The 23,389-nt window shown below is 36.9% G+C and overlaps 1 protein-coding gene across 3 annotated transcripts in view; it reads left to right on the plus strand.

The window, feature by feature from the left end:
- ABCA12 (ATP binding cassette subfamily A member 12) overlaps positions 1–23,389 on the plus strand; it is a 272,411-nt gene that overhangs the window by 232,502 nt on the left and 16,520 nt on the right. For 2 of the 3 annotated variants that reach the window (XM_019446082.2, XM_019446080.2), the window contains exons 32-42: positions 1,367–1,603; positions 2,116–2,266; positions 5,035–5,287; positions 5,934–6,020; positions 6,800–6,893; positions 9,740–9,867; positions 11,881–11,968; positions 14,794–14,899; positions 18,972–19,026; positions 19,610–19,787; positions 21,713–21,828. In XM_019446082.2, coding sequence (XP_019301627.2) covers positions 1,367–1,603; positions 2,116–2,266; positions 5,035–5,287; positions 5,934–6,020; positions 6,800–6,893; positions 9,740–9,867; positions 11,881–11,968; positions 14,794–14,899; positions 18,972–19,026; positions 19,610–19,787; positions 21,713–21,828 — 1,493 coding nt within the window. The remainder of the gene's footprint in view (positions 1–1,366; positions 1,604–2,115; positions 2,267–5,034; positions 5,288–5,933; positions 6,021–6,799; positions 6,894–9,739; positions 9,868–11,880; positions 11,969–14,793; positions 14,900–18,971; positions 19,027–19,609; positions 19,788–21,712; positions 21,829–23,389) is intronic. The other variant, XM_019446081.2, reaches the window with a different exon arrangement.

Here is a 23,389-nt window from a genome sequence, read left to right on the forward strand (position 1 = left end):
AGAGAAAGTGTACCTCATGACAGGGGCATGAATTACTGTTTTTTGTGAAATGGAGGCAGAATCTCTCCAATTTTATTAACTGCTAAAATTCATCATTAATATGTTAGTTTCACACTTCTCAAACCCATGGAAGCATCGGAACACCCGAAGACCTTGATTAAACCCACATTTCTGGCCTCACCCCAAGAGTCTCTGATTCAGTAGGTCTAGGATGGGGTTCTAGAACTGACTACCTTTATAACAACGGTCCACATGATGTGGATGCCACTGGTCCGGGATCACACAGGGAACCGGGATACTTGGTCAAAAAGGATCTACATCCTAAGTTTGCTCATATGGAGGGTCAGCCTTTTAGTTTCCCTAGCATTTTAGCCTGTAGGGCTAAAAATTAGATTTTTTGCATTAAAGCAAATAAAGAGAATATGTAGTTGTGTATTCACTTTCTGATCAGTACCCCTCAAGTGGCAGTGTAAAGACTAACTCAAGCCAAAGGTGCTTTTACATCTTTGAAGGACAGCAGTGGCGACTAAGGATCCCTGGACCACCTAAAATATCGTATGATTATCAATTCTGTGCAAGATGTGTATGCTGTTAGGTAGGCTTTGACTACCACCATTTATTTTACATCTGATCATCCTAATGTGACTTCCAAATGAAAAGCAATGTATTGTTACATTCATTAATTCATTAAGAAATGTATGTATTAGGTATGTAATACCTAAATGTATGTATTAGGTATATAATACCTGAGATTACAGAACTGATGATATTAACATCTCTACCCTCGTGGAGTTTATATTCTGATAGAGTATGGGGGATTCGATGATAGTGTTGTTAAGTGTGTTATTAAGTCTCTTAGCAGGTGGCGAATGCTAGGGTAGAAATAAAGCACAGGAGGGGGGATGGGAATGCTGAGCAGTGCCCTTTTAAGTAGGGTAGGAAGAGAAGGGGCTCTGAGAAGATGACAGTTGAGCCAAGAGTTGGGACTTGGGAGAGAAGGAGCCATGTCACTATCTCAGGGCAAAAGAACAACTATTGGGAAGGCCCTGAGGAGGGTGTGCCTGAGTTCGAAACACTCTGACAACACAGAGAGGCTGCTGTGGCTGGAGCAGAGCAGGTAAGAGCGAGGTAGTGGGCAGGGAGGCTAAAGAAGGGACAGGGGGAGGCGGGAGAATGGAGCCAATAAAATAGTGACTTATAGAGCACGCTAGGGACCCCTGTGGGACAGGAAACACCAGAGGAGGGATGTGTCATCTGACTCAGGTCTGAATGTCTTGAAAGAATCTCAGCACCCTCTGATTAGGGCCCTTGGGCATCAGTACAGTGTAAAGACGAAGGAGTGTTCAACTTCTGTTTTTGTATCTAGACTCCAAATCTAAGTGCAAATACAACATGCGACACAATGGCTGTGACAGCAATGATCCGATCACACCTCCCTGAAGCCTACCTCAAGGAGGACATCGGCGGAGAGCTTGTGTATGTGCTTCCTCCATTTAGCACCAAAGTCTCAGGGGCCTATCTGTCACTCCTGAGGGCGCTGGACAATGGCATGGGTGACCTGAACATCGGGTGCTACGGCATCTCAGACACCACCGTGGAAGAGGTACATTTCTTTTTTTCTTAAGGCTGATATAACTTGCTGTTCCCTTAAATATACACAGTTCTTTAAAAAGAGAAAATATTTTAAAATAAACATTTTACAAAATCAGAAAATCTTAAAACTATCTCAATACCATTTTTATGTAAGACTGACTTTTGAAAACAGACCTGTTTTCTACCCAATTAGAGAACATGTATCTTTTATATACCGAAATGTTTACTTAGAGGAATGAAGGGGATGAGTGAAATCGGGGAAGGGGTGGTTAAGAGATATAAACTTCCAGATATAAAATAAATAAGTCAGGGAGATGAAAAGTACAGCATAGGGAATATAGTCAATAATGTTATAATAACATATGGTAAAAAAAAAATGTTCATTTAAAGTCACTATAAAAATATTTGCTTACGATCACACTTGTCTCAATGTGATAAAAATTTAAAATCAAAATTGAGCTTAGAGACTAGAAAGGGCATGCATGTTTTATGTTAATGAAGTTTTCTGGCTTCTCTTTCTAGGTCTTTCTGAATTTGACTAAAGAGTCACAGAAAGATAGAGATATGAGTCTTGAGCACTTAACACAAAAGAAAATTGGAAATTCCAGTACCAACGGCATCTCAACTCCCGACGATTTATCTGTGAGCAGCAGCAGTTTCACAGACAGAGATGGTATAAATCTAATGTGTATATTTTGCTTAATTCCAGTAAATGACATAAATGAGAAAAATCATAGGACAAAATTCAGCTTCAGATTTTCTTTCTAAATTCAGAATAAAGAAGGACACCTGGGTGGCTCAGTCGGTTAAGCATCCGACTTCGGCTCAGGTCATGATCTCACGGCTTGTGGATTTGAGCCCCACATCGGGCTCTGTGCTGACAGCTCAGAGCCTGAAGCCTGCTTCAGATTCTATGTGTCCCTCTCTCTCTGCCCCTCCCCTGCTTGTGCTTACGTCTCTCTTTCTCTCTCTCTCAAAAAAGTAGACATTAAAAAAATCAGAATAAAAAAGTAAGCTTTATTTTTTTAATCTCCCAAGTATTTATTAAACAAAATCAAGTTCTCAAAATGTTTTGAAGAACGTGAAAGAACTTCCTCATTAGCATGGTGGTATGTATTCCTTACACCCACAAGAAGTCAATTTTTTTAATGAGTATTTTTTTTAATTAATTATTTTGAGAGAGAGAGTGCGAGCAGGAGATGGGCAGAGAAAGGGGAAGAGAGAGAATCCCAAGCAGGCTCCATATCGTCAGTGCAGAGCGCAATGTGGGACTCGATATCGCGAACAGTGAGAGCATGACCTGAGCTGAAATCAAAAGTTGGATACTGATGGGGTCACCCAGTCGCCTCCCTGGTAGTCGTTTTTAACATGTAATTTACTACAGTTTCAGATTTGTGTTTAACAAATTAAAATCCTTCCTGTAATTGGTGCTGTCCAACAATGGACAAAGTTACCTTGCAAGGTAGCTGACTCACCAACAGACATATTCAGCAGAAGAGTCATCAAAAAAAAAAAAAAATGCTAAAAAAAGAGGCATCATTCTTTATGGGACCTTATTGGAAAATATGTCTAATCTTCCCCTTCTGTGAACAATTCAGGCTCTGAGAAAATGCTTTTGGGGGGAGGGTTTCAGATTTGATGAAGTTGGACTCAGTACCTAAGAACCTATAGTGATAGGTTGTCCCCCTCAATTCTTCACACAAGATACATTTCAGAAATCGTGTTTCTTGATAGGACTTTGAGGAATTGGGCTCCTTTGAAAATAACTTTTCTCCTCTCTTATTCTTTTTCTGACAGTTAATTTATGCCTTTGGAAACACTATTTACTTAAGGAAGCAGATAGTAAAATGATATATAAATTATGGAATAGTCATTTCAACAGTTTGCTTAACTTGGAAAAAATCTCTAGGAACAGAACTTTTAATTAAACATTTGCCTGACTATAAAATTTAGAGAAGATCTTCTCTGATGTTTGCATAGTTCTGGAACTTGGGAGTCTCATTTGTCCTCTGCCATATTCCTCATTTATCATCTTTTGGGGAATATAATTGTCAAGCCCATGGCATTGAGGACTTTGATTAGAAAGTGGTCATCTGCTTCAGGAAGTAAATGTTATGTATTTGCCTCTGCATTTGTCTCATAATTTGAAACTACTCTTCAGTCAAAATGTTTCCCTCATTGACATTATCTTTTAGAAAGCACATTTGCTCCATTTGATACACCTGTAACTCATCCACATGTAATTTCTCAAGAAACAGAAAAGCATACTAATTAACTTAAAATATTCAGCTCCTTCTACAATTCCCCTTTGCAGAGATATGAGTTTGCATTTAAACTTGTTCACTCTGTTTAATTGGAATTCATTTTAAATTAAGCAGCTTTGTATTTTTCCTTATCAGCTAAATGAAGATCATGATTTTTTGTGCTGCATAATTTGTGATGGAGAATTAAAAATATCCACAGAGTTGACGGTCATCTTATCACATGTAGAGGAGTGCTTGGCATCAGGCCCTTGGAGAGAATGTTATATTTTTAGAGGGGGCTGTGGAATTATCAGTTGTAAGAGCACAATTGAGGGGACAACAGTTTATGGCCTCTACAGCTGCTCTTAATTCATTATCAGAAACCATGGAATTTTTCTCCACACCTGAAGAACATTTCAGGGGTGGGAGGTGGGGGTTGTAAACATCTTTTTCCAATGAGTTCTTTTTTGTGACACTAGTGGTAAAAATGGAGTTTTGAAATGGCAGATAGAATCAGTCCAGATTTCTAAAGAGAAGGTAATGAATATTTGAACTAGAATCATACTTTTGAAGAGAATGTTTCCCTTTTCCCAAGTTTAAGGTGAATTCTTTGGGCCTCACATTGGAATGCAAGCCAAGAAACTTACAATCACTAAATTACCCACAGTAGGAGTGAGTTTTTAGACTAGGCAGCTGTTTTGGCTTCTGCTTATCTTTTTTTAAAACTGAAGTTATACATTGTATTAGTTTATGTCATATGAGTTTTAGGTGTCGGTTTCTGGGTTTCTGTTTATCTTATTGGAATTCAGTCTCTTGATAGAAGCTACCTTTTGAGTCTTAGTATAATTAGCAGTACATACCGAGAAAACATTGTGACTTTGGAGATTAGGGACACTATTCATTTATAAAATTGTAAATATCTCACTTTGACATGTAAAACTACTATGGGTGTAACTAATCTTTTAGTGTATAGTGATTTGTAATTCACAAAGCTTTTTTATGTATGGCTCTATGACTTGGAGAGGCTCAGGCCCAAGGTTGAAAAACAAAGAGCTGAACCTCAAATCAGAACCTTCGAAATATAAGCTTTTCATATCACATCACATTATACCATCCATCCATGATTTTTGAAGTTACTCTATTACTTGATTTATCGGGATTACCCAGAACCATATCAAATCTCTCTCTCTCTAATCAGACAAAATCCTGACAAGAGGTGAAAGGTTGAATGGTTTTGATCTGTTACTGAAGAAGATCATGGCGATACTCATTAAGAGGTTCCACCATACCCGCAGAAACTGGAAAGGTCTCATTGCTCAGGTTATTCTCCCCATCGTCTTTGTAACCACTGCCATGGGCCTTGGCACACTGAGAAATTCCAGCAACAGTTATCCAGAGATCCAGATCTCCCCATCTCTCTACGGTACCTCTGAACAGACAGCCTTCTATGCGTAAGTTTCTTTCTTCCAAAATGTTTCCCCAGTGCCTGCGGAGGCCTCAGTGTACCTCAGTGAATGCATGAAATGCTGAAGAATAAAGAATTATGAGGCACTGTACCTGATTCTGCCAAAGGAATGGACAACTTGATTTATAGCAACATGACACTTCTGTTGCCAACAGATAACTTTAAGAGCTTTTGTGTTTGTCTAAAAATAAAGTTATAGTATGTCTTTATTTTTAATGCCTAGACTTTCATCAAGAAAGCCTGGTTAGGTGTGGCTTCCCAATCTGTTGTTATATAGAGCAAATAACTTTTTTTTTTCAGCCTCACAAGTATTGGATAGTAATTTTTTTTCAGCCTCACAAATATTGGATAGTAATGTAAGAACCCTGTATAATATAATATTACATATATACAATAGGTGATCACTAAATGCATATAATGATTAGGAGAATAACAAGGCAGCCAAATAGAGCCATGTGCTTATTTTTTTCCCATGATACTTTTTTTTTCCCCTGCTACTGAGTCTTTCTTGGATTTTTAAGAAAACTGTCCTTTGGACAGCATATTTTATTTTCCAAATTATTCATAAGCATGACTTTAATATGGAAGACTAGTGGAGTATCAAGGATTTGTTTCTATCCTTTATATCATAGGAATTCTCACCCAAGCACAAAGGCACTGGTCTCAGCAATGTGGAGTTTCCCTGGCATCGACAATATGTGTTTGAACATCAGTGATCCGTAAGTGGTTCTTGTTTTTTTTTTTTTGCTTTTTTGTTTTTGACACTCAAGTTGTGTGCATACATGTGCATGCATGTGTATGCGCACACACGCACGTGTGTGTGGGTGTGTGTTGTATGCTGGAGAAGGGCAGCAGCCTGAGAGAAATCTGTATTTAACAGATTTTAGTTCATTCCATAGCTATGCTATGCTGTAACAGTGAACAGTAGGTGCTTTCTAACCTAAAAAGTTTCTTCCTGTGCATATTTTTGTTTAACAAACAACCCTGTGAATTATTAATCCATTTTTAAGATGAAGAAACTGAGACTCATATGGACTGAGATACTTGTCTAAAAATATCTAGACGGTAAGTTGTGCAGCTAAAGCTGGGATGCAAGTCTTCTGACTCTGTTTTTGCACTAGGTAGTATTGCTTATTCAAAATTCCAAGATAATACACAACGCATGTAAACCTGACATTGGTATATTCTTTTGCTAAGGTTGGAGAACAGGATGAATGAGCAGAGAAGAAAGGGGTCAAAAAGCCCCATCCTGCCTCATTAAGACAATTCAATGAGCTTTGGTTTCAACACTGTTCAATCAATAAGTGCTGTCTCTAATCCCTCACAAAATGTCAAATCACTTGAAAATGGTAGCGTAATGTATATTTGAGTTATGAAAAACCAGTAAACTGTACCTAAGACTACACATCTGAATTTAATACCCAATACTCGCTTATATACTCATACATAAATATGAGAACACACACATACCTCGCTTTAATATCATTTTTACTTGCAGAAGGTGCTTAACGAGAGGCAGTCTAGGAAAATGGAACACCAGTGGGGAGCTGATCACTAATTTTGGTGTTTGCTCCTGTTCAGAAAATATCCAGGTAAGATGGAATTTCATTTCAGTGAAGTAGGAGAAAGAAAGGAATAAATATTGAAACTTGAAAGATCTATCCAGGTTGCCAAAGAGTCAGTATAATTTCATTTTATGGAAGCTAGTAGCTCAGAGATGTGGAGCAGGGCAGCTCAAAAATATTGCCTTTGAACTTCAGGTCACTGTTTTAAATCCATCTCAGAACACATTTCCAAAAGCAGGTAATTCGACGACAGTCTTTGTGGAAACCAACTAAAAATGAAATTTTGGTCTCAGTTCAGTTCTAACCGGAAAGCTCTATGTTTCAGACAACAAAGCCAACCATAACTGCCATATCTAAAAACACAGTGAGACTGTTTGGTGGTTAGCTGGCAAGTCAGTAATGTGTAAATCCAGAACAGAACTCCATTTCTAAGGAGCACCTCCAGCCTGCAAGAAAAACCCATGTCCTGAAAGAAACAGAAAAGATTATCCAACCATCCCTTACCCCGTCTGTATTTTATAGATACACACCTTCCTTTTCTAAGCCTGTCAATTCAACATACTTTTAAGAAAACCAAATTCGCTGGGAAAATGAAACATTGTGGAAGAGAAGAAGTCACTGTTCATTTCTGAGAGTGACTATGTTGTCAACTTACTTTCCCATAGGAACGGAATCTAGCAATGTTTTAATAGTGTCACATGATTCAACCCTACATTGTTTGTACAATATTTTAGAATGAAACTGTTTTCTGTAAACACAACCTATTTTTGTGTTTGCATGCAAGAGAGTTACAGTAAGAGCTGGGATCCCACAAGCATCTTTTGGAATCCTTGCATATTTCAATATCAGTCTTACCCAGTACTCAAAGAGTTTCCTAATCCCTCATGTAATCTAGTTAATTTCTGAAAATTCCTCATGTATTTTCTTTAGTTCACAGTAAGAGTCAACTAACTTAGTATTTAAAATTGGAATACAGATAAATTTCGTTAATCAAAGGAAAAGAGAGAGAGAGAGTCAAAGCAAGAAAGAGACTTTTTAATGATAGAACAATCTGATGGTTATCAGAGGGGGTGGGGTGGGGGGATGGGTGAAATTAAGGAGTGCACTTGTGATGAGCACAGGGTGGCGTATGGAACTGTCGAATCACTATATTGTACACTGAAACTATTATAACACTGTATTTTAACTAACTGGAATTAAAATAGAAACTTAAAAAAATAAAAATAAATAAATCACCAAATACATATATGTATTATATATAAATATTTTATACATATAAATGTACAGTATACTATATATATATATATAAAAAATGTGTGACAGTACCTACAAATACTGAAGATACATGATCCTATGGGATCAGCAATTCCATTTCTGTTATATACCCATCAGAAGTGTGAATACGTTCACCAAGAGGCATATACTAGAATATTCATAGCAATACTATTTGTAATAGCTACTCAGATTCCCACCAACAGTAGAGTGGATAAATCAAATGTAATCTGTCTTCACGCTGGAATTCTGTATACAGCAAAATGAGAATGATTAATCTACAACTACACACATCAAATGGAGGATGCTCACAAATGAATGATGAGTGGAAAAAGCCAAATACAAGAGAATATATATAATACAATTCCATTTATATAAAGTACAAAAACATGCAAAACTCTTCTGTGCTTGTTACTTTGGGAGTGGTAGTTGTTCTGTTTCCTGATCTGGTTTCTGGTTACATGGTTGTGTTCCTTTTGTCAAAATGTATCAAGCAGTGTACTTATATGTGCTTTTCTGTACATACAATTCAACAAAAGATAAAAGCTAAAAAACTACATTGCATACATAAGTGTGTCTCTAATTATTTGCGGAACAAGTAGCGTTCTAGAAATGTGATGTTCAAGTTGATCCGACCTGACATAAGGTGAAAGTCAGCATTTATTTTTTAGAGCAATCTGCACCTCGATGTTCTCAGGGCACACTTGTGGTCCAAGCCTCAGGCTCTGGGACATCGTGTGAAGGGATGGAAGGAAAAATTGGAAAAGTGCTAGGCTTCTCTGGCTTTATGTCAGAGAAGCATGGGAAGCTTCAGTGGAAAGTAAGTGGTCAGGAAGTGCAGAAAGCTAATACACATACAAGTAAGTGGTTAAAACTAAGCTCTGAGGTTAGTTAATAGTGATGTACCAATACATTTAATTTTGACAAATGTATGATAGTAATTTAAGATGCTAACAATGGGGAAAACTGGGTGAAGGGTATACAGAGACTCTCTGTATTAAATTTTAAATATATCTATGTGTGTCTATAGACATATATAAGCACATTTGCAATATATATAAACTTTATTTTGGTATAATTTTACATTTACATATGTAAAGAATAGATTTAGATTTATTTAAAATTAAGTTATGTAGATTTAGATATACGTAAACTTGAACTTTTATACCAAGGTTTGTACCTTCAAAACAATACAACACACACTTTCATCCACTGCTGTCACCTGAGAACTTATGTCTGTCTGTTAATGTTTTCTTTTCAATTCAGAGCAAATGTTTTTTTGCTTTCCCGTAAATCATTGAGTGAATTTTAAGTCATCTTAGAGTTTAATCAAACTTGTCAGTACAGTGAAAAGAAAATCACACGTTGGTTAACTTGTATTCTTTTTGGCTTCAAGTGAGTCGTAAACCTATGCATGTGCTCCACTATTTGGTCTAATTTCTTGGCATGGGAAGATGTCTTCCTCTTCAAAGCTCTTCAGAGTCAGAAGACGGTCTTATCAGACTCTACCTGTTGCAATAATAGACAAATCATGAGACCAAACCTTCTTGATATTGTCTATTTGATTTGCAAAGAACTTAATTTTTAACTTTATTTTTCAGGAGTGTCCTAAATTTAATTATTCTCCACCTCATAGAAGAACTTACTCTTCTCAAATAATTTACAACCTCACTGGACACCGCTTGGAAAATTATCTAATATCAACTGCTAATGAATTTATGCAAAAAAGGTAAAAATACTCTGTTTATGACATTTAATTTAGCCTGTCTTGCTTTCAAATTTTAATGGTAACTGCTTCTTGAACTTGAGACAATACATGAAAATTTCTATTGATTATTTACCCGGTTAAAGTCTCTATTTTATCTAAATAATCTTATGTATTAAACCTTTAAAAAAAATTTTCAGTTCCCTCAAATTAAGACTCATTTGAGGAAATTGAAAAGCTTTGTTTTTTAACAAAAGTGTATTGTTAAACTTGTACATTTTTTTTTCCCTTGAAGCAATAACGTTATTGACTAGATTATGCCAATTTGGACAGTTTTAAGGCATAGTTTTAGGTGACAATTGGCCTTATTTACAATATGAATATCTCAGATTTAGATTATGATATCTGTGTGTGGATAAAATGTGTCCATATGTGACAAGGCCACAGGCCTTGTACCTAAGCCACCTAAACATTTGCTATGGATGTAAGGTTGGTAGGCTTCTATTTGGGGTACTGTGGATGGACCTGGAAGACACTATGCTAAGTGAAATAAGCCAGACACAGAAAGGCAAATACTGCATGATCCCACCTATATGTGGGAACTGAAATAGTCAACTCACAGAAGCAGAGAGTAGAATGGTGGTTGCCAGGGTCTGGGGATCAGGGAACATGGGGAAATGTTGGTCAAGGGCTACAAAGTTTCAGTCATGCAAGAGATTCTGGAGAGCTAATCTACAGCAATGTGACTGTAGTTAACAATACAGTATTGTAGACTTGAAATGTGCTAAAAGGATAGATCTTCAGAGTTGTCACTACACACACACCCACACACACACACATGCATGCATGCTCATACAAAAAGAAAACGGTAACTATATGAGGTGATGGATATTTTAATCAGCTTGATTGTGGTGATTATTTCACAGTGTATACACACATCAAACCATCAAGTTGTACAGCCGAATATATACAATTTTTATTTGTCAGTTGTACCTCAGATAAAGTTGGGTCATGGGGAGTTGGTCATCTTGTAATAGCTATATAGTTTTCTCCTTTCCTTCATCTCTTCCGTCTTTTATTTCTCAATGTACATAACTGACTGATGTTCACTGTAAAATAATTACAAACTACATATACGCAGAAAGAAAAAGGAATCTCTCTATATCCACGTATAACCACTATTGATTGTATATCCTCCAGACATTTTCTAGACACAGATACCTGTAAATATTTTCAATTATAAGCATTATTATTATAAGCAGGCATTTTATTATAAACAAACATTTCTAAAACCTGCTTTTTAAAAAATAAGGAATATACTGCCATGTTCTTTGTGTGTCAAAAGTATAGCTCTGTAGATCACATTTAGGATGATAGTCACAAGATTAGTCTAGTGTGACTAATTTATTTAACTCAACCATATTTAACTCAACCATAATTTGGGATATTTAATCTGTTCTTAAAATTACTGCTTGGTTTTTTAAGTCCACTTTTTATTTTCAAGAGACTATGAACTGACAAGCACCAGGCAATTATATAGGCACGATTCACCTTCAAATACCCAAGAAGAGAAAAAGTCTATCACCAGGGGACAAACCAGGGGGGAAAGTTTGGAGAATAAAAGAAATGAAGCCATTTGAAAAAAGATGAGAACTGATCTAATATCACCTTAGTGATAAATTACTTCTTTAAAAAGGAATGTTAAGGGCAAAAATACTATAATTTTTGAGATGGTGCATGATCCAGGTAAGTTGGCAGAATTGGTTAGATTATATATCACTTATTTTCAGAATGATTAGTCCACATTTGCAATTGCTTAAAATGACTTTTTACTTCTAGTTACAGTGTCTACCTTAGACTAAAATATAATAAAAGATCAATAAAAAAGTAAAATATTTGTCAGGCAGTATTTATTTCATGCTATAAATGCGTTCCTAATGGAAAGAAAACATTGAGCCTTTAGTTAAACATTTTAGATCTATGTATAAATGTTTTCTCCATTAAAACAAATATAAGTTTTGTTATTCTTATATATAGGTATGGAGGTTGGAGTTTTGGGTTGCCTTTGACTAAAGACCTTCGTTTTGATATAACAGCAGTTCCTGCCAATAGAACACTTGCTAAGGTAAATTATGACCTTCCCTCTGGGATGTCATACAAGTGAGAATGTGAACTTGAAATGCTCAAGCATTTTGATGAAGTAAAAATAAAACATGAGTGCAATCAATTTGAGAAGCGTTTGGCATAATGCTTTCCCCATAGCACTGGGGTTCCAGTCCTGTGTATTTACCCCAGGGAAACTTGGATACACAAGTACCGGGATACACATACAAAAATTTACAAAATAGTGTTTCTTACATTAGCTGAAACAGAACCCGAAATGTCCGTATACAGCAGAATAAATGAATTGTTGTATCATTCAGTAGAACTTTCAGGAGGTGCCTGGGTGGCTCAGTCAGTTAAGCATCCAACTCTTGGTTTCAGCTCAGGTCATGGTCTCACGGTTTCTGAGTTTGAGCCCTGCATCAGGCTCCATGCTGACAGCTCGAACCTTCTTGGGATACTCTCTCTCTCCCTCTCTCTCTGCTCCTCCCCCGTTTGTTCTTTCTCTCTCTCTCTCAAAAAACAAACAAAACAAAAAAACAAAGAATTTTCAGCAGTGAAATGAGCTTAGTTCCATAAGTAGGTAAATATCCCAAACATTATTAATAAGCAAAAGAACACTTAACTATCATTGCATTTACTATAAACTTTAAGAGTAGGCAAAACTCGGGGCTCCTGGGTGGCTCAGTCAGTTAAGTGTCCGACTTCAGCTCAGGTCATGATCTCACAATTTACAAGTTCGAGTCCCGCATCGGGCTCTGTGCTGACAGCTCAGAACCTGGAGCCTGGTTTAGATTCAGTGTCTCCCTCTCTGTCTGCCCCTCCCCTGCTCATCCTCTGTTTCTCTCTCTCTCAAAAATAAATAAACATTAAAAAAAAATAAAAAGAGTAAGGCAAAACTCAATCATATTGTTTAGAGAGACTATTGTGATTTTGATTTTGAAGAACACAGAATTCCGGAGATGTTCTGGATACTGGCAATTTTTGTTTCTTTTTTAAAAATTACTTTAAAGTTTATTCTGGGGAGGGGGGGAGAGAGAGAGAGAATCCCAGGCATGCTCAACACCATCAGTGCAGAGCCCAACGTGGGGCTCAAACTCACAAACCATGAGATCATGACCTGAGCCAAAGTTGGAAGCTTAACCAACTGAGCCACCCCCACCCAGGCATCTCCAGTTTTTCTCTCTTAACCTGAGTGATTGTTCAATGGTTGTACTCCTTTCATCATTTTTTGCTAAACTGAACATTAATGTCTTATGCGTTTTTCTTTACATATATATTATATGTGTTTATCCTTGTTTCTTTTTTTTTTAATGTTATTGAAAAAGAGAGACAGAGCACGAGGAGGGGAGGGGCAGAGAGAGAGGGAGACACAGAATCCAAAGCAGGCCCAAGGCTCTGAGCTGTCAACACAGAGACAGACGCGGGGCTCAAACTGGTGAACTGCAAGATCATGACCTGAGCTGAAGTTGAATGCTTTACCAACTGAGCCACCCACACACCCCTATCCTTGTTTCTTAAAGAGCATGGAAACTTAACGGAATTTGATGAAGACAAATAATCCTGTAGGCTTTATTATTATTATTATTATTATTATTATTATTATCATCATCTAGATCATATCTATGCTTTCAAACAAACTAGGGTCACAGAATCACACACAGAAGATCTACGGTAGTCTTAGGAATTTTAAATTGTCCTTCACACATTTCTCATTTGGTAGTAAGAGACATATATAGACTTGGGGGAGGTGGAGAAACTAATATTATTATGTTATATATATATATATGTATATGTGATATATATGTGATATATATATACGTGATATATATATGTGATATATATATGTGATATATATGTGATATATATATATATGTGATATATATATGTGATATATGTATATGTGATATATATATGTGAGATATATACACACACACACACACACACACACACACACACACACATATAAATAACTGTGATAAGCCCAACACTAGTATCATCTGGTGCACAAACTACCTGATCACATCCTCACAACATTTCTATGAGATATTATGGAGCCTGTTTTAGCCGATTTTCATAAAAGGTCATATAGAAAGTAGACAGTAGTGTTGGAGATTTGAATGCCCTCTCTCTGCCATTTGTTCCTTTTCTTCCTCTCTCCACACACAAAGTAAACATTCTTGCATAAACAAAGAGTTCTAATAACCAATAATTTCTCTCTAAGTTAGATTTGTAATTTTAAATTATCAACTGGGTCTCTTGAATTGAGGCACACCAGTATTTTAAATCCCTCTGTTTTTGACACAGAAGGTAAAGTAACTCTCCTCCCTCTGCCTTGCAACTAAGAATAGAAAGTTAGTGTGGGAATTTCAAGGTTATCATTCTTGTTGCTAAGGACACAATGTTTGTCTTTGTATTTAATTTCTTTCTACATCCTTGCCTAGACATTATTTTATATTATTATTATTATTATTATTATTATTATTGAGTATGCTTTAGCTCTAGTCCCAGAGTCACTACAGACCAGCCACAGAGATGGAGATAATAACGATTTCTTCAGTTTATTTCAAGCTTTGCCTATGCAGAAGATACAGAATAACTAATAACGTGGTGCTATCATACAGAAAAAAAACCTGTTTTCTCAATCTCTGTCCATCTCTAAATTGGAAATGTAGAGGTCTGTGGTCAGCACTCTGGGGAATGGTTCTAATCTTCGAAGATAAAATAACTCATTGGGAAATTGTTGGTCTAATTTTAAATATAAATTCTGTGAGCTGTCAGATGTAAAGGCAGCCTAATTTATTTAAACACCATACTGATCTTGCCTCCCTTTTTGGAATTTAACAGGTATGGTATGATCCAGAAGGCTATCACTCACTTCCAGCTTACCTCAACAGCTTGAATAATTTCCTCCTGCGGGTTAATATGTCAACATATGATGCTGCCCGACACGGTAAAGTTACTTACACAGAAGCTTCTTGTATTGCAACTTTTGCCTCTCTCCATATAAAAATGCATATAAGATTCCGTTTCCTCCAGGTATTTTATGGTATCTAAGTCACAGATCTTTAAAAGGAGTCTGAAAGTAGTAACTACCACCAGATGGAACATTCTAGATAATTTCCTTAACTTTGGGTTAATTTAGTTTCCTCATTTATCAAATCAGGATAATAAAGCTTACTTCATGCTTATTTCTGGTCTCACATCTAGTAGCTATTACTCACAAGAAAACATTTTATTACTATTTACTTGTATATAGGCTAAGAATTAAAAATAATTAATGTTGATAAATCTAAAGATGAAGCCAAAACTTTTAAACTAAGAAGTTCTACACCTGATCATTAATTGAGCACTTACCCTATAATATATGCTTTATATGAAAAATTGCTAATCCTTACCAGTAGCCTTTCAGAATGAATATTTTTGTTCTCTGTTACTATTTTCTAGAGCCCAGACATGGAATTTGAACCCAAGTCTGTCTGAGTCCTGCCCCTTCAGTTTTCTAATACTTTTCGGTACTCAGCCAGATCTATTGCAGTTGGATTTCCCAAGAGGCATCCACGTGGTTTTCAAAACAGGATTTGGGGTTTTAAAAAGACTGATTTATTTTTTCTAATTCAATTACTGTCAGTCAAATCATTTTATCATCTTAAGCCTTGCTCAAATTATTTTTCCTTACTGATCCTAAAAAAAATAATAATGATGATGGAAACAAATGAGTAACATATTTATTAGCCAATACTGAGTCTATAGCCTAATAAATAGGCTAACAAATAGCCTATTAAACAGGAAAAAAGACACAACCGGTCTTTTAGAAATGCCAGCGTCTGTTTTTCTTTCATCTCCTTCCTGTTGGGCATAACAATGTGTGTTGGATGTTCTCGTGATTGTAGAAGTGAGTTATAGAGTCAAACACTCATTCTAGCAAGAGAGTCTGTCAGTCTTCATTTTAGAGAGAACAGCATTCCTTCCCACCTGCTATAGCAGTTTCCTAGCACGAGGAACCATGAAGAAAGTAACAAGGCTGAAAGATAGTCCTTAGATCTATAGCACCAATAAAGGACATAGTCAAAAGTGACAAATTAAATTAAATGGTGATGAGTGTTAAGGAGGGCACTTGTAATAAGCACTCAGTGTTATATGTAAGTGATGAATCAATGAATTCTACTCCTGAAACCAATATTGCACTAATGTTAACTAACTAGAATTTAAATAAAAATGTGAAAGAGAATTAATTAATCAATTAATTAATTAAATGGTGACTAAGGCCAGATAGGTTTTGTGTAACCTGGTTTGAAATACTACTGAGTACTTGACCTTTGGTAGGATGTCTTCATCAGAACAAAAGATACTTGTTTCTATGGAGGATAATGGAAGCAGAAGAGCTGTAGATACGACTGGGGGAAAATGTAGCGTAGGTAGGTAGGTGAGAAAAACATACCTGCCACTTTTGAAGAGTCGGCTTTTGAAACCTATATTCAGGTTTCATTTATTAGTAGTATTCTTTACCAAGACTGAAGTAATCTAAATCACCCTGGATCCTAGCAGGCTTGTTGTGGCTCCTACCATTGCATGTTTTAAGTTACAGAATTTAAAGAATTAGAATTCTGGAGCATAAACTTTTTATTGACCTTCAAAGGAAATTTATTTTTTAGGTTTAAAAATAGGGTTTATGAGTTCTGTAGCAGTTAGTAGTAGTGTGCCCTTTTTTAAAAAACTTTTCTCTTTTTTTAATATTTATTTTTGAGAGAGAGAGAGGGGGAGACACGATCCGAAGCAAGGTCCAGGCTCGGAGCTTTCAGCAAAGAGCCCACCGTGGGGCTCTAACCCACAAGTCACTCAACTGACTGAGCCACCCAGGCCCCCCTTAACTTCTCTTATACAGACTCATGAAAGTGGTTGCTTTCCACCCTCTGTGGGAGGAGTTTGATTTTCTTCAGAGAAGAAATCATGTCACCCTAAAATACTTTCATTGTCTTGTAATGCACATATGGGATCTGCCATGGTAATATTGTCTTTAAAAATCAACTCAATTGCTCTCCGGCCACCTCCCTCCCCCTATGACACTAGCTGTTTTAAAGCATGTTTGTTGAATTCTGCATTAATTAGGATTTTGCTTTAGCTATAAAATTGATTTTCTATGAATTCTAACATGCTAGTAAAAATTTTTTAATTAGTTTTCCTTTGCTATGTCAATAACTATTATTTTCATGTGGTTCCCTCTAGTGGTTAATTTAACATGAAAATTCTGTTTTCTTCTCAAACAATAAAGGTTTGCTTGTTTCCCCTAACAATTGTTCTACAATGAGGCTCTTTTCCAAACATACGGACATATTGTTCCCTCTACGCTCCTGTTTGTTCTGACCCTTTAGTGCATTAGTAGTAATGATCAATGGAAAGCACCTGGTTTTAGATGTATGCCCATAGAGACAACAGAAACAGATAATATGTTATTTTTAATGTATATTATATATGGGGGAAATAATTGAAATTTTAAGGTTCAATATGATGTAATAAGTATTCATTGACTAATCACTGTAGTCAGAACATTATGCTGGATACGGTAGAACCCACAGAGAAGATTTTTATACATCCTCAACCCTAATGCATTTACTTGATCTTTCTGCTAAAAATATCTATGAAACACTTAGTTTGGCAGCATTTTTCATAGTGGAGTAAACGCATTTGCAAAGATTCCTCTAGTGAAATAATGTAGTTCTTGATTCTGAAATACAAGAAAGAAATAAAAGAAATGTTTTTCCCCTGCCTATATTATAATTCAACAATAAGGTTTAAGTAGGGCCCCAAGGAAAACTGAATCTCAGTAAAAAGAGAGACTGTTCATTTACACAAAAGATAAGAAAAGTGCATTCCCCCAATGATGTGATTAAAGTTACAGGCCGAATTGATTATTATTGGTAGTTTCTTTGTTTTGCTTTAATTAAACTTTTTTTCTTTAACATGTAACAATTGCAGAATTCAACCTCAAAATATGTTACATTCTACTCAACAAAAATTATAAATTTAAGTTAATGGAGGGAATATAACTTTAGAATAATTTATATTTGGCTGCTGTGAAAGGGTCTTAATATCTTGATATAATAAACATATACTACATGAGCAGTAAGTGAGAAAGTTCTTGCTCAGCTTATGACTCTAATAAAACAAATATTTAAGAGACAGCCTCACTGCCATCCCCTACTATTCTTTTCCAAAGTTACTCAGACAGTATAGACTTCGTCTTCACACTGTAGTCCCTTGGGAAACTTTTGCCAGCCCATTTTTGACTATGACTAATGATCATCCTCTGATAAGCGGAGAAAAGAATCTTGTTTCTAACTCAGAAACTATAACTGATTATGGGAGATCCCAATAATTTAGGACTGTATTGGAATTAAATGACTACTTTCCTGGCACCAGCTAGTTTCTCTGAATTCTCTTGGATCTTTGTGTCTCAATGAAAACCCGTCAGAGATGACTGAAGCTCTCAAGCCTTACCCTAGTAGATAAAGTTCTAGAAAAATAGACGTCTTGGAGGTAGTGAAAGAGGAAGGATCTTCTCAGGCTACAGTATTTTCCCAACCTGGCCGACAGCACGATAAAGAGGGATGAGGGTGGTCAGTGTTCTTTAGGAGATCCTCATATAATTGGTCTAAAACACCAATGTAGTAAGTGCCGCTGAAATACAAACGTGCATGATTAGATGGGGAGAAGAAATGGAAAATGTAATAGAGGGGAAATGCCATATAAGAAATGGAAATTCTTGTCCCTTCCCCCAAAATTCCATACACAATGGGAAAAAACATTTTTTTTAATTTTTATGTGAATGCCACCAATTGTGTGGCATTGATGAGATTAGTTGGCGGAGGTGGGCAGCGGGGGGGGGGGATAATTTTCCTTTAAAATACTATCCCCAAAGCAAAATTATAGCATAAGGAGGAAAGTGTTATGCATTATTCATCCAAAAATTGGTATTTCTGAATAACTGAATATCTACTAATGAACAGAACTGTCTCTTCTTTAAGGCATCATCATGTATAGTCATCCTTATCCAGGAGTGCAAGACCAAGAACAAGCCACGTAAGTGGAAATATCTGGTATGACTACATTACTCCTTGGCATAGTGAAGCCTCTGAATAAAGTACTGTAATTGGAAATCACAGTTGTATCTGAATGAATGTCAATCTAGAAGAGCTGTTAATACAAGTCACTGACTGGGATAAAAGGAAGTTTCTGAAAGTCTGTGCAGTGGGGTTGCCAAGTGAGCTTGCTGGCTGTAGAGTCAGAATCTGCTGCTTTTATAAGTCAAGTGCGTAAGTGCTTCATCATTTCAATTTCCCTGCATAGCATTTAAGTACTATTTCTGTGCTCAAGGACTATATATTCCTTGCATACACCCAGTAACCCTTAGAGACCGAAGTGGGCTTTTTTTTTTTTTTTGATCAAATATCCCTAGTCAATTCAGATGCACTAGAGCTATACTTATCCAGGGTCATAGCCAAGTCATGTAGAAGATATTATCTGGCTGCCTGGCAGGAAGACTTATTTGTGTCACAGCCAAGTCGTGTACTGTTTTGTTGATGGTTTTAGTCATGAATCTTTCTGAAAGGAAAAGAGTTCTAAAAACTTATGTATGCTCTGCTCTCCCTATTGCTCACTACAGAATGAGCAGCTTAATCGATATTTTAGTGGCACTCTCCATCCTGATGGGCTACTCTGTCACCACCGCCAGCTTTGTCACCTATGTTGTGAGGGAGCATCAGACCAAAGCCAAGCAGCTGCAGCACATTTCAGGCGTCGGTGTGACTTGCTACTGGGCCACAAACTTCATTTACGACATGGTGAGTAGCTTGCAGGAAAGACAGGATTGATTGGGGTAGAAGATACCACTCTTATATACAGGACTTATTCATGCCTACCTTGTTAAAATTATCACTACAAGTCAGTAAATTAAGAAAAAAATAATTTGGGGGCGCCTGGGTGGCTCAGCTGGTTGAGTATCCGACTTTGGCGCAGGTCACGATCTCACAGTTTGTGAATTCAAGCACTGTGTTGTGCTGACGTTTCAGAGCTGGAGCCTGCTTCAGATTCTGTCTCCCTCTCTCTCTGCCCCTGCCCTGCCCTGCCCATGCTCTGTCTCTCTCTGTCTCTCAAAAATAGATAAACATTAAAAAAGAAAAAAGAAAAAAATAATTTGCATCAGACTTACAGTCACCCGATAATTAGAAGAAAGAGCCACCTCCCCTCGTCTCTGTGGTCTGAGGACCCACCGATATCAGATTCCCCTGGACATTTATTAAAATGCAGATTCCTGGCCCCCTCCAGACCTACTAGTTCTATACTTTGGGAGTGGAACCCAGAGAATATACATTTTAAACAAAATCCTCCAAGTTATTTTATGCATAATAAGGTTTGAGAGCCACTACTGTGGAAAAATAGAAAGCAAAATAGCCTTGCCGAATGGTACCAGATACTAATGGTAAAAACTTCGAAGTAGCAGTCCCTGATGAATGACACATTAGAGGAGATGAGTAGGGACAATAAAGGATGAATATCATTGACAGCTCTCTCATTTGCATAAAATGGGCCCCAAATTCAGATGGTTTTTCTTGACTCCAAATGCGCCAGTATTGGCCAAAAGCCCAGGATGTGGTATGCATTTGCCTGGTGATTATGGCAGAATTGTCTGAGTTGCTGTATAGATCATTGGCTTGAAGAGCTAGAGGGTAATTATCTGCATATCCACTTTGTTAATGTATCCAGTGAGGTCTGAAATGCCTTTGTTGAAGAAGTCAAATCTAAAAGAATGGTAATGACTCCTCTGGACTTAATAGGAGTTTTAATGTCAAGAGAGCTCAAAGTACACACTTCTGCAAAGGGCTACTTACTACTCAGATTCCATTGTCATATGTCTGGTGCTCATCCCAATTTAGGAGATTCCTCTCCCTTCCAGATTAAATTACCATCTCTTTCATAGTGTGCCTCTTGCTGCAGCCTGCACAGCATTTACTATTTCTATTTGCCAATAAAACACTGAGTTCTTTGTTCATATACTGTGATTCCAAGAATGTGTGGAACCTGCCACCCCACTGTTTTATGCAGAGTGGCTCACACCGATAACCAGGCCTTCGAAATCAGCCACCTGAGAGAGTTCCAGCATTCAAAATGAAATCAGTACTTTGAAGACTGCATCTAATACCAAGATACCTGACTGTCTTATCTTTCTCACTGAACCTCTGTCACAAAGTGATCCCCAGTCTCAAAGCCTGGAGGCAGGAACACCAGGGGACTCCATGTACATCTATAAAGATGGTGACTGGCTTGACCTCATATTACAGGAGACAAATTCTAGAGTGAAATCAATGTAAAATAAGCTGAACTTACAAGCAACAGGAACATAAATAAAAATTCATTCCTTCACATACTTCAAGGTTAACTTGTTATCGTTTTAACTAGATGGGCTATTGATGTTTTTGGGAAAATATTTGCCATATATATATTTTAAATTTTTTTAAACGTTTATTTATTTTTGAGAGAGAGAGAGGGAGAAACAGAGTGTGAGTTGGGGAGGGACAGAGAGAGAGGGAGACAGAGAACCAAAGCAGGCTCCACACTTTGAGCTGTCAGCACAGAGCCCAGTGCTGGGCTTGAACCCATGAACCATGAGATCATGACCTGAGCCAAAGTTGAACACTTAACCAACTGAGCCCTCCATGAGCCCCAAATATTTACCATGTATTAAGCATTGTTTTACATATTCCCATAGGTCTTCTACTTGGTGCCTGTAGCATTTTCAATTGGTGTCATTGCAATTTTCAAATTACCTGCCTTCTACAGTGAAAACAACTTAGGTGCCGTATCCCTCCTACTTCTACTGTTTGGGTAAGCTGCAGTGAAAAAAGAATTAACAGAACTAAGTGTTCTGAGGCACAAACAGAAACTAAATCTCATTAGCTAATTTACAATTGTCTTGGGGTTTCAGTAGCCATGAGTGATGACTGACAACACATTATACTTGCTAGTCCACAGTTTGTACAGTACAGTACTTCTGAAAATGAATGTTGTCGTTATTAATAGTAATATCTAACATTAATGAGTACTTACTAGGTACCAAGTGTCATGATTGGCAATCTACACATGTAATATAAGCTACATAAAAATGGATGTTTCAGAATGATCGGAAAAATTTACATACATGTGTGGATTTGTGTATTGACAAATTATGAGTATATATCACATTGCAAGGTATGTATCCTCATGTATATTTTATTTATATTTTTATGGATGTTTAACACACACACACAAGTATTATTTCTGTATTGGGGCTATACAGGTAGTATGGGTTGATATAATCAGTGCTTAGCATAGCAGTTCTTTCTGCCCTGAATGCATGGGCAGTAGCCATTGACATAGCAGTGTAGCAGATGAAGGTTTACATTGCCTCCGGTTCTTCATCATTACCCCAAAGGTTGCTCAAGTGTTTGCTCACAGCAGGACATCCAGCTTCTGAGCTTTCTCTGTCTGCTAAGTTAGCTTACCATAATGTCATTACTTTTCTTTAAATTATAAGATTTATATTGATTAAACTCTTATTTCTGAGAGCAAAAAAAAAAAAAAAAGTTTCTTGGATTGGATGACAGCATCTCTAAAAGGAATTCATTTGTAGTTGTGATGATATAGAACTACTCAAGTTTCCTTAAAAGAAAAGCTTCTTACTGTCACTTTTTTAAAAATTATTGACTATTTTATTTAATTTTTTAAATTATTGACTATTTTATTTTTTTATTATTTTTTTTAATATGAAATTTATTGTCAAATTGGTTTCCATACAACACCCAGTGCTCATCCCAACAGGTGCCCTCCTCAATACCCATCACCCACCCTCCTCTCCCTCCCACCCCCCATCTACCCTCAGTTTGTTCTCAGTTTTTAAGAGTCTTACGCTTTGGCTCTCTCCCTCTCTAACCTCTCTTTTTTCCCCTCCCCCATGGACTTCTGTTAAGTTTCTCAGGCTCCACATACGAGTGAAAACATATGGTATCTGTCTGTCTCTGTATGACTTATTTCACTTAGCATAACACTCTCCAGTTCCATCCACATTGCTACAAGGGGCCATATTTCATTCTTTCTCATTGCCATGTAGTATTCCATTGTGTATATAAACCACAATTTCTTTATCCATTCATCAGTTGATGGACATTTAGGCTCTTTCCATAATTTGGCTATTGTTGAGAGTGCTGCTATAAACACTGGGTTACAAGTGCCCCTATGCATCAGCACTCCTGTATCCCTTGGGTCAATTCCTAGCAGTGCTATTGCTGGGTCATAGGGTAGGTCTATTTTTAATTTTTTGAGGAACCTCCACACTGATTTCCAGAGCGGCTGCACCAGTTTGCATTCCCACCAACAGTGCAAGAGTGTTCCCGTTTCTCCACGTCACTTT

The sequence above is a fragment of the Panthera pardus genome, unplaced genomic scaffold, assembly GCF_024362965.1.
Source record: "Panthera pardus isolate Hobbes unplaced genomic scaffold, ASM2436296v1 HiC_scaffold_10, whole genome shotgun sequence".
Classification (NCBI taxonomy): domain Eukaryota; kingdom Metazoa; phylum Chordata; class Mammalia; order Carnivora; family Felidae; genus Panthera; species Panthera pardus.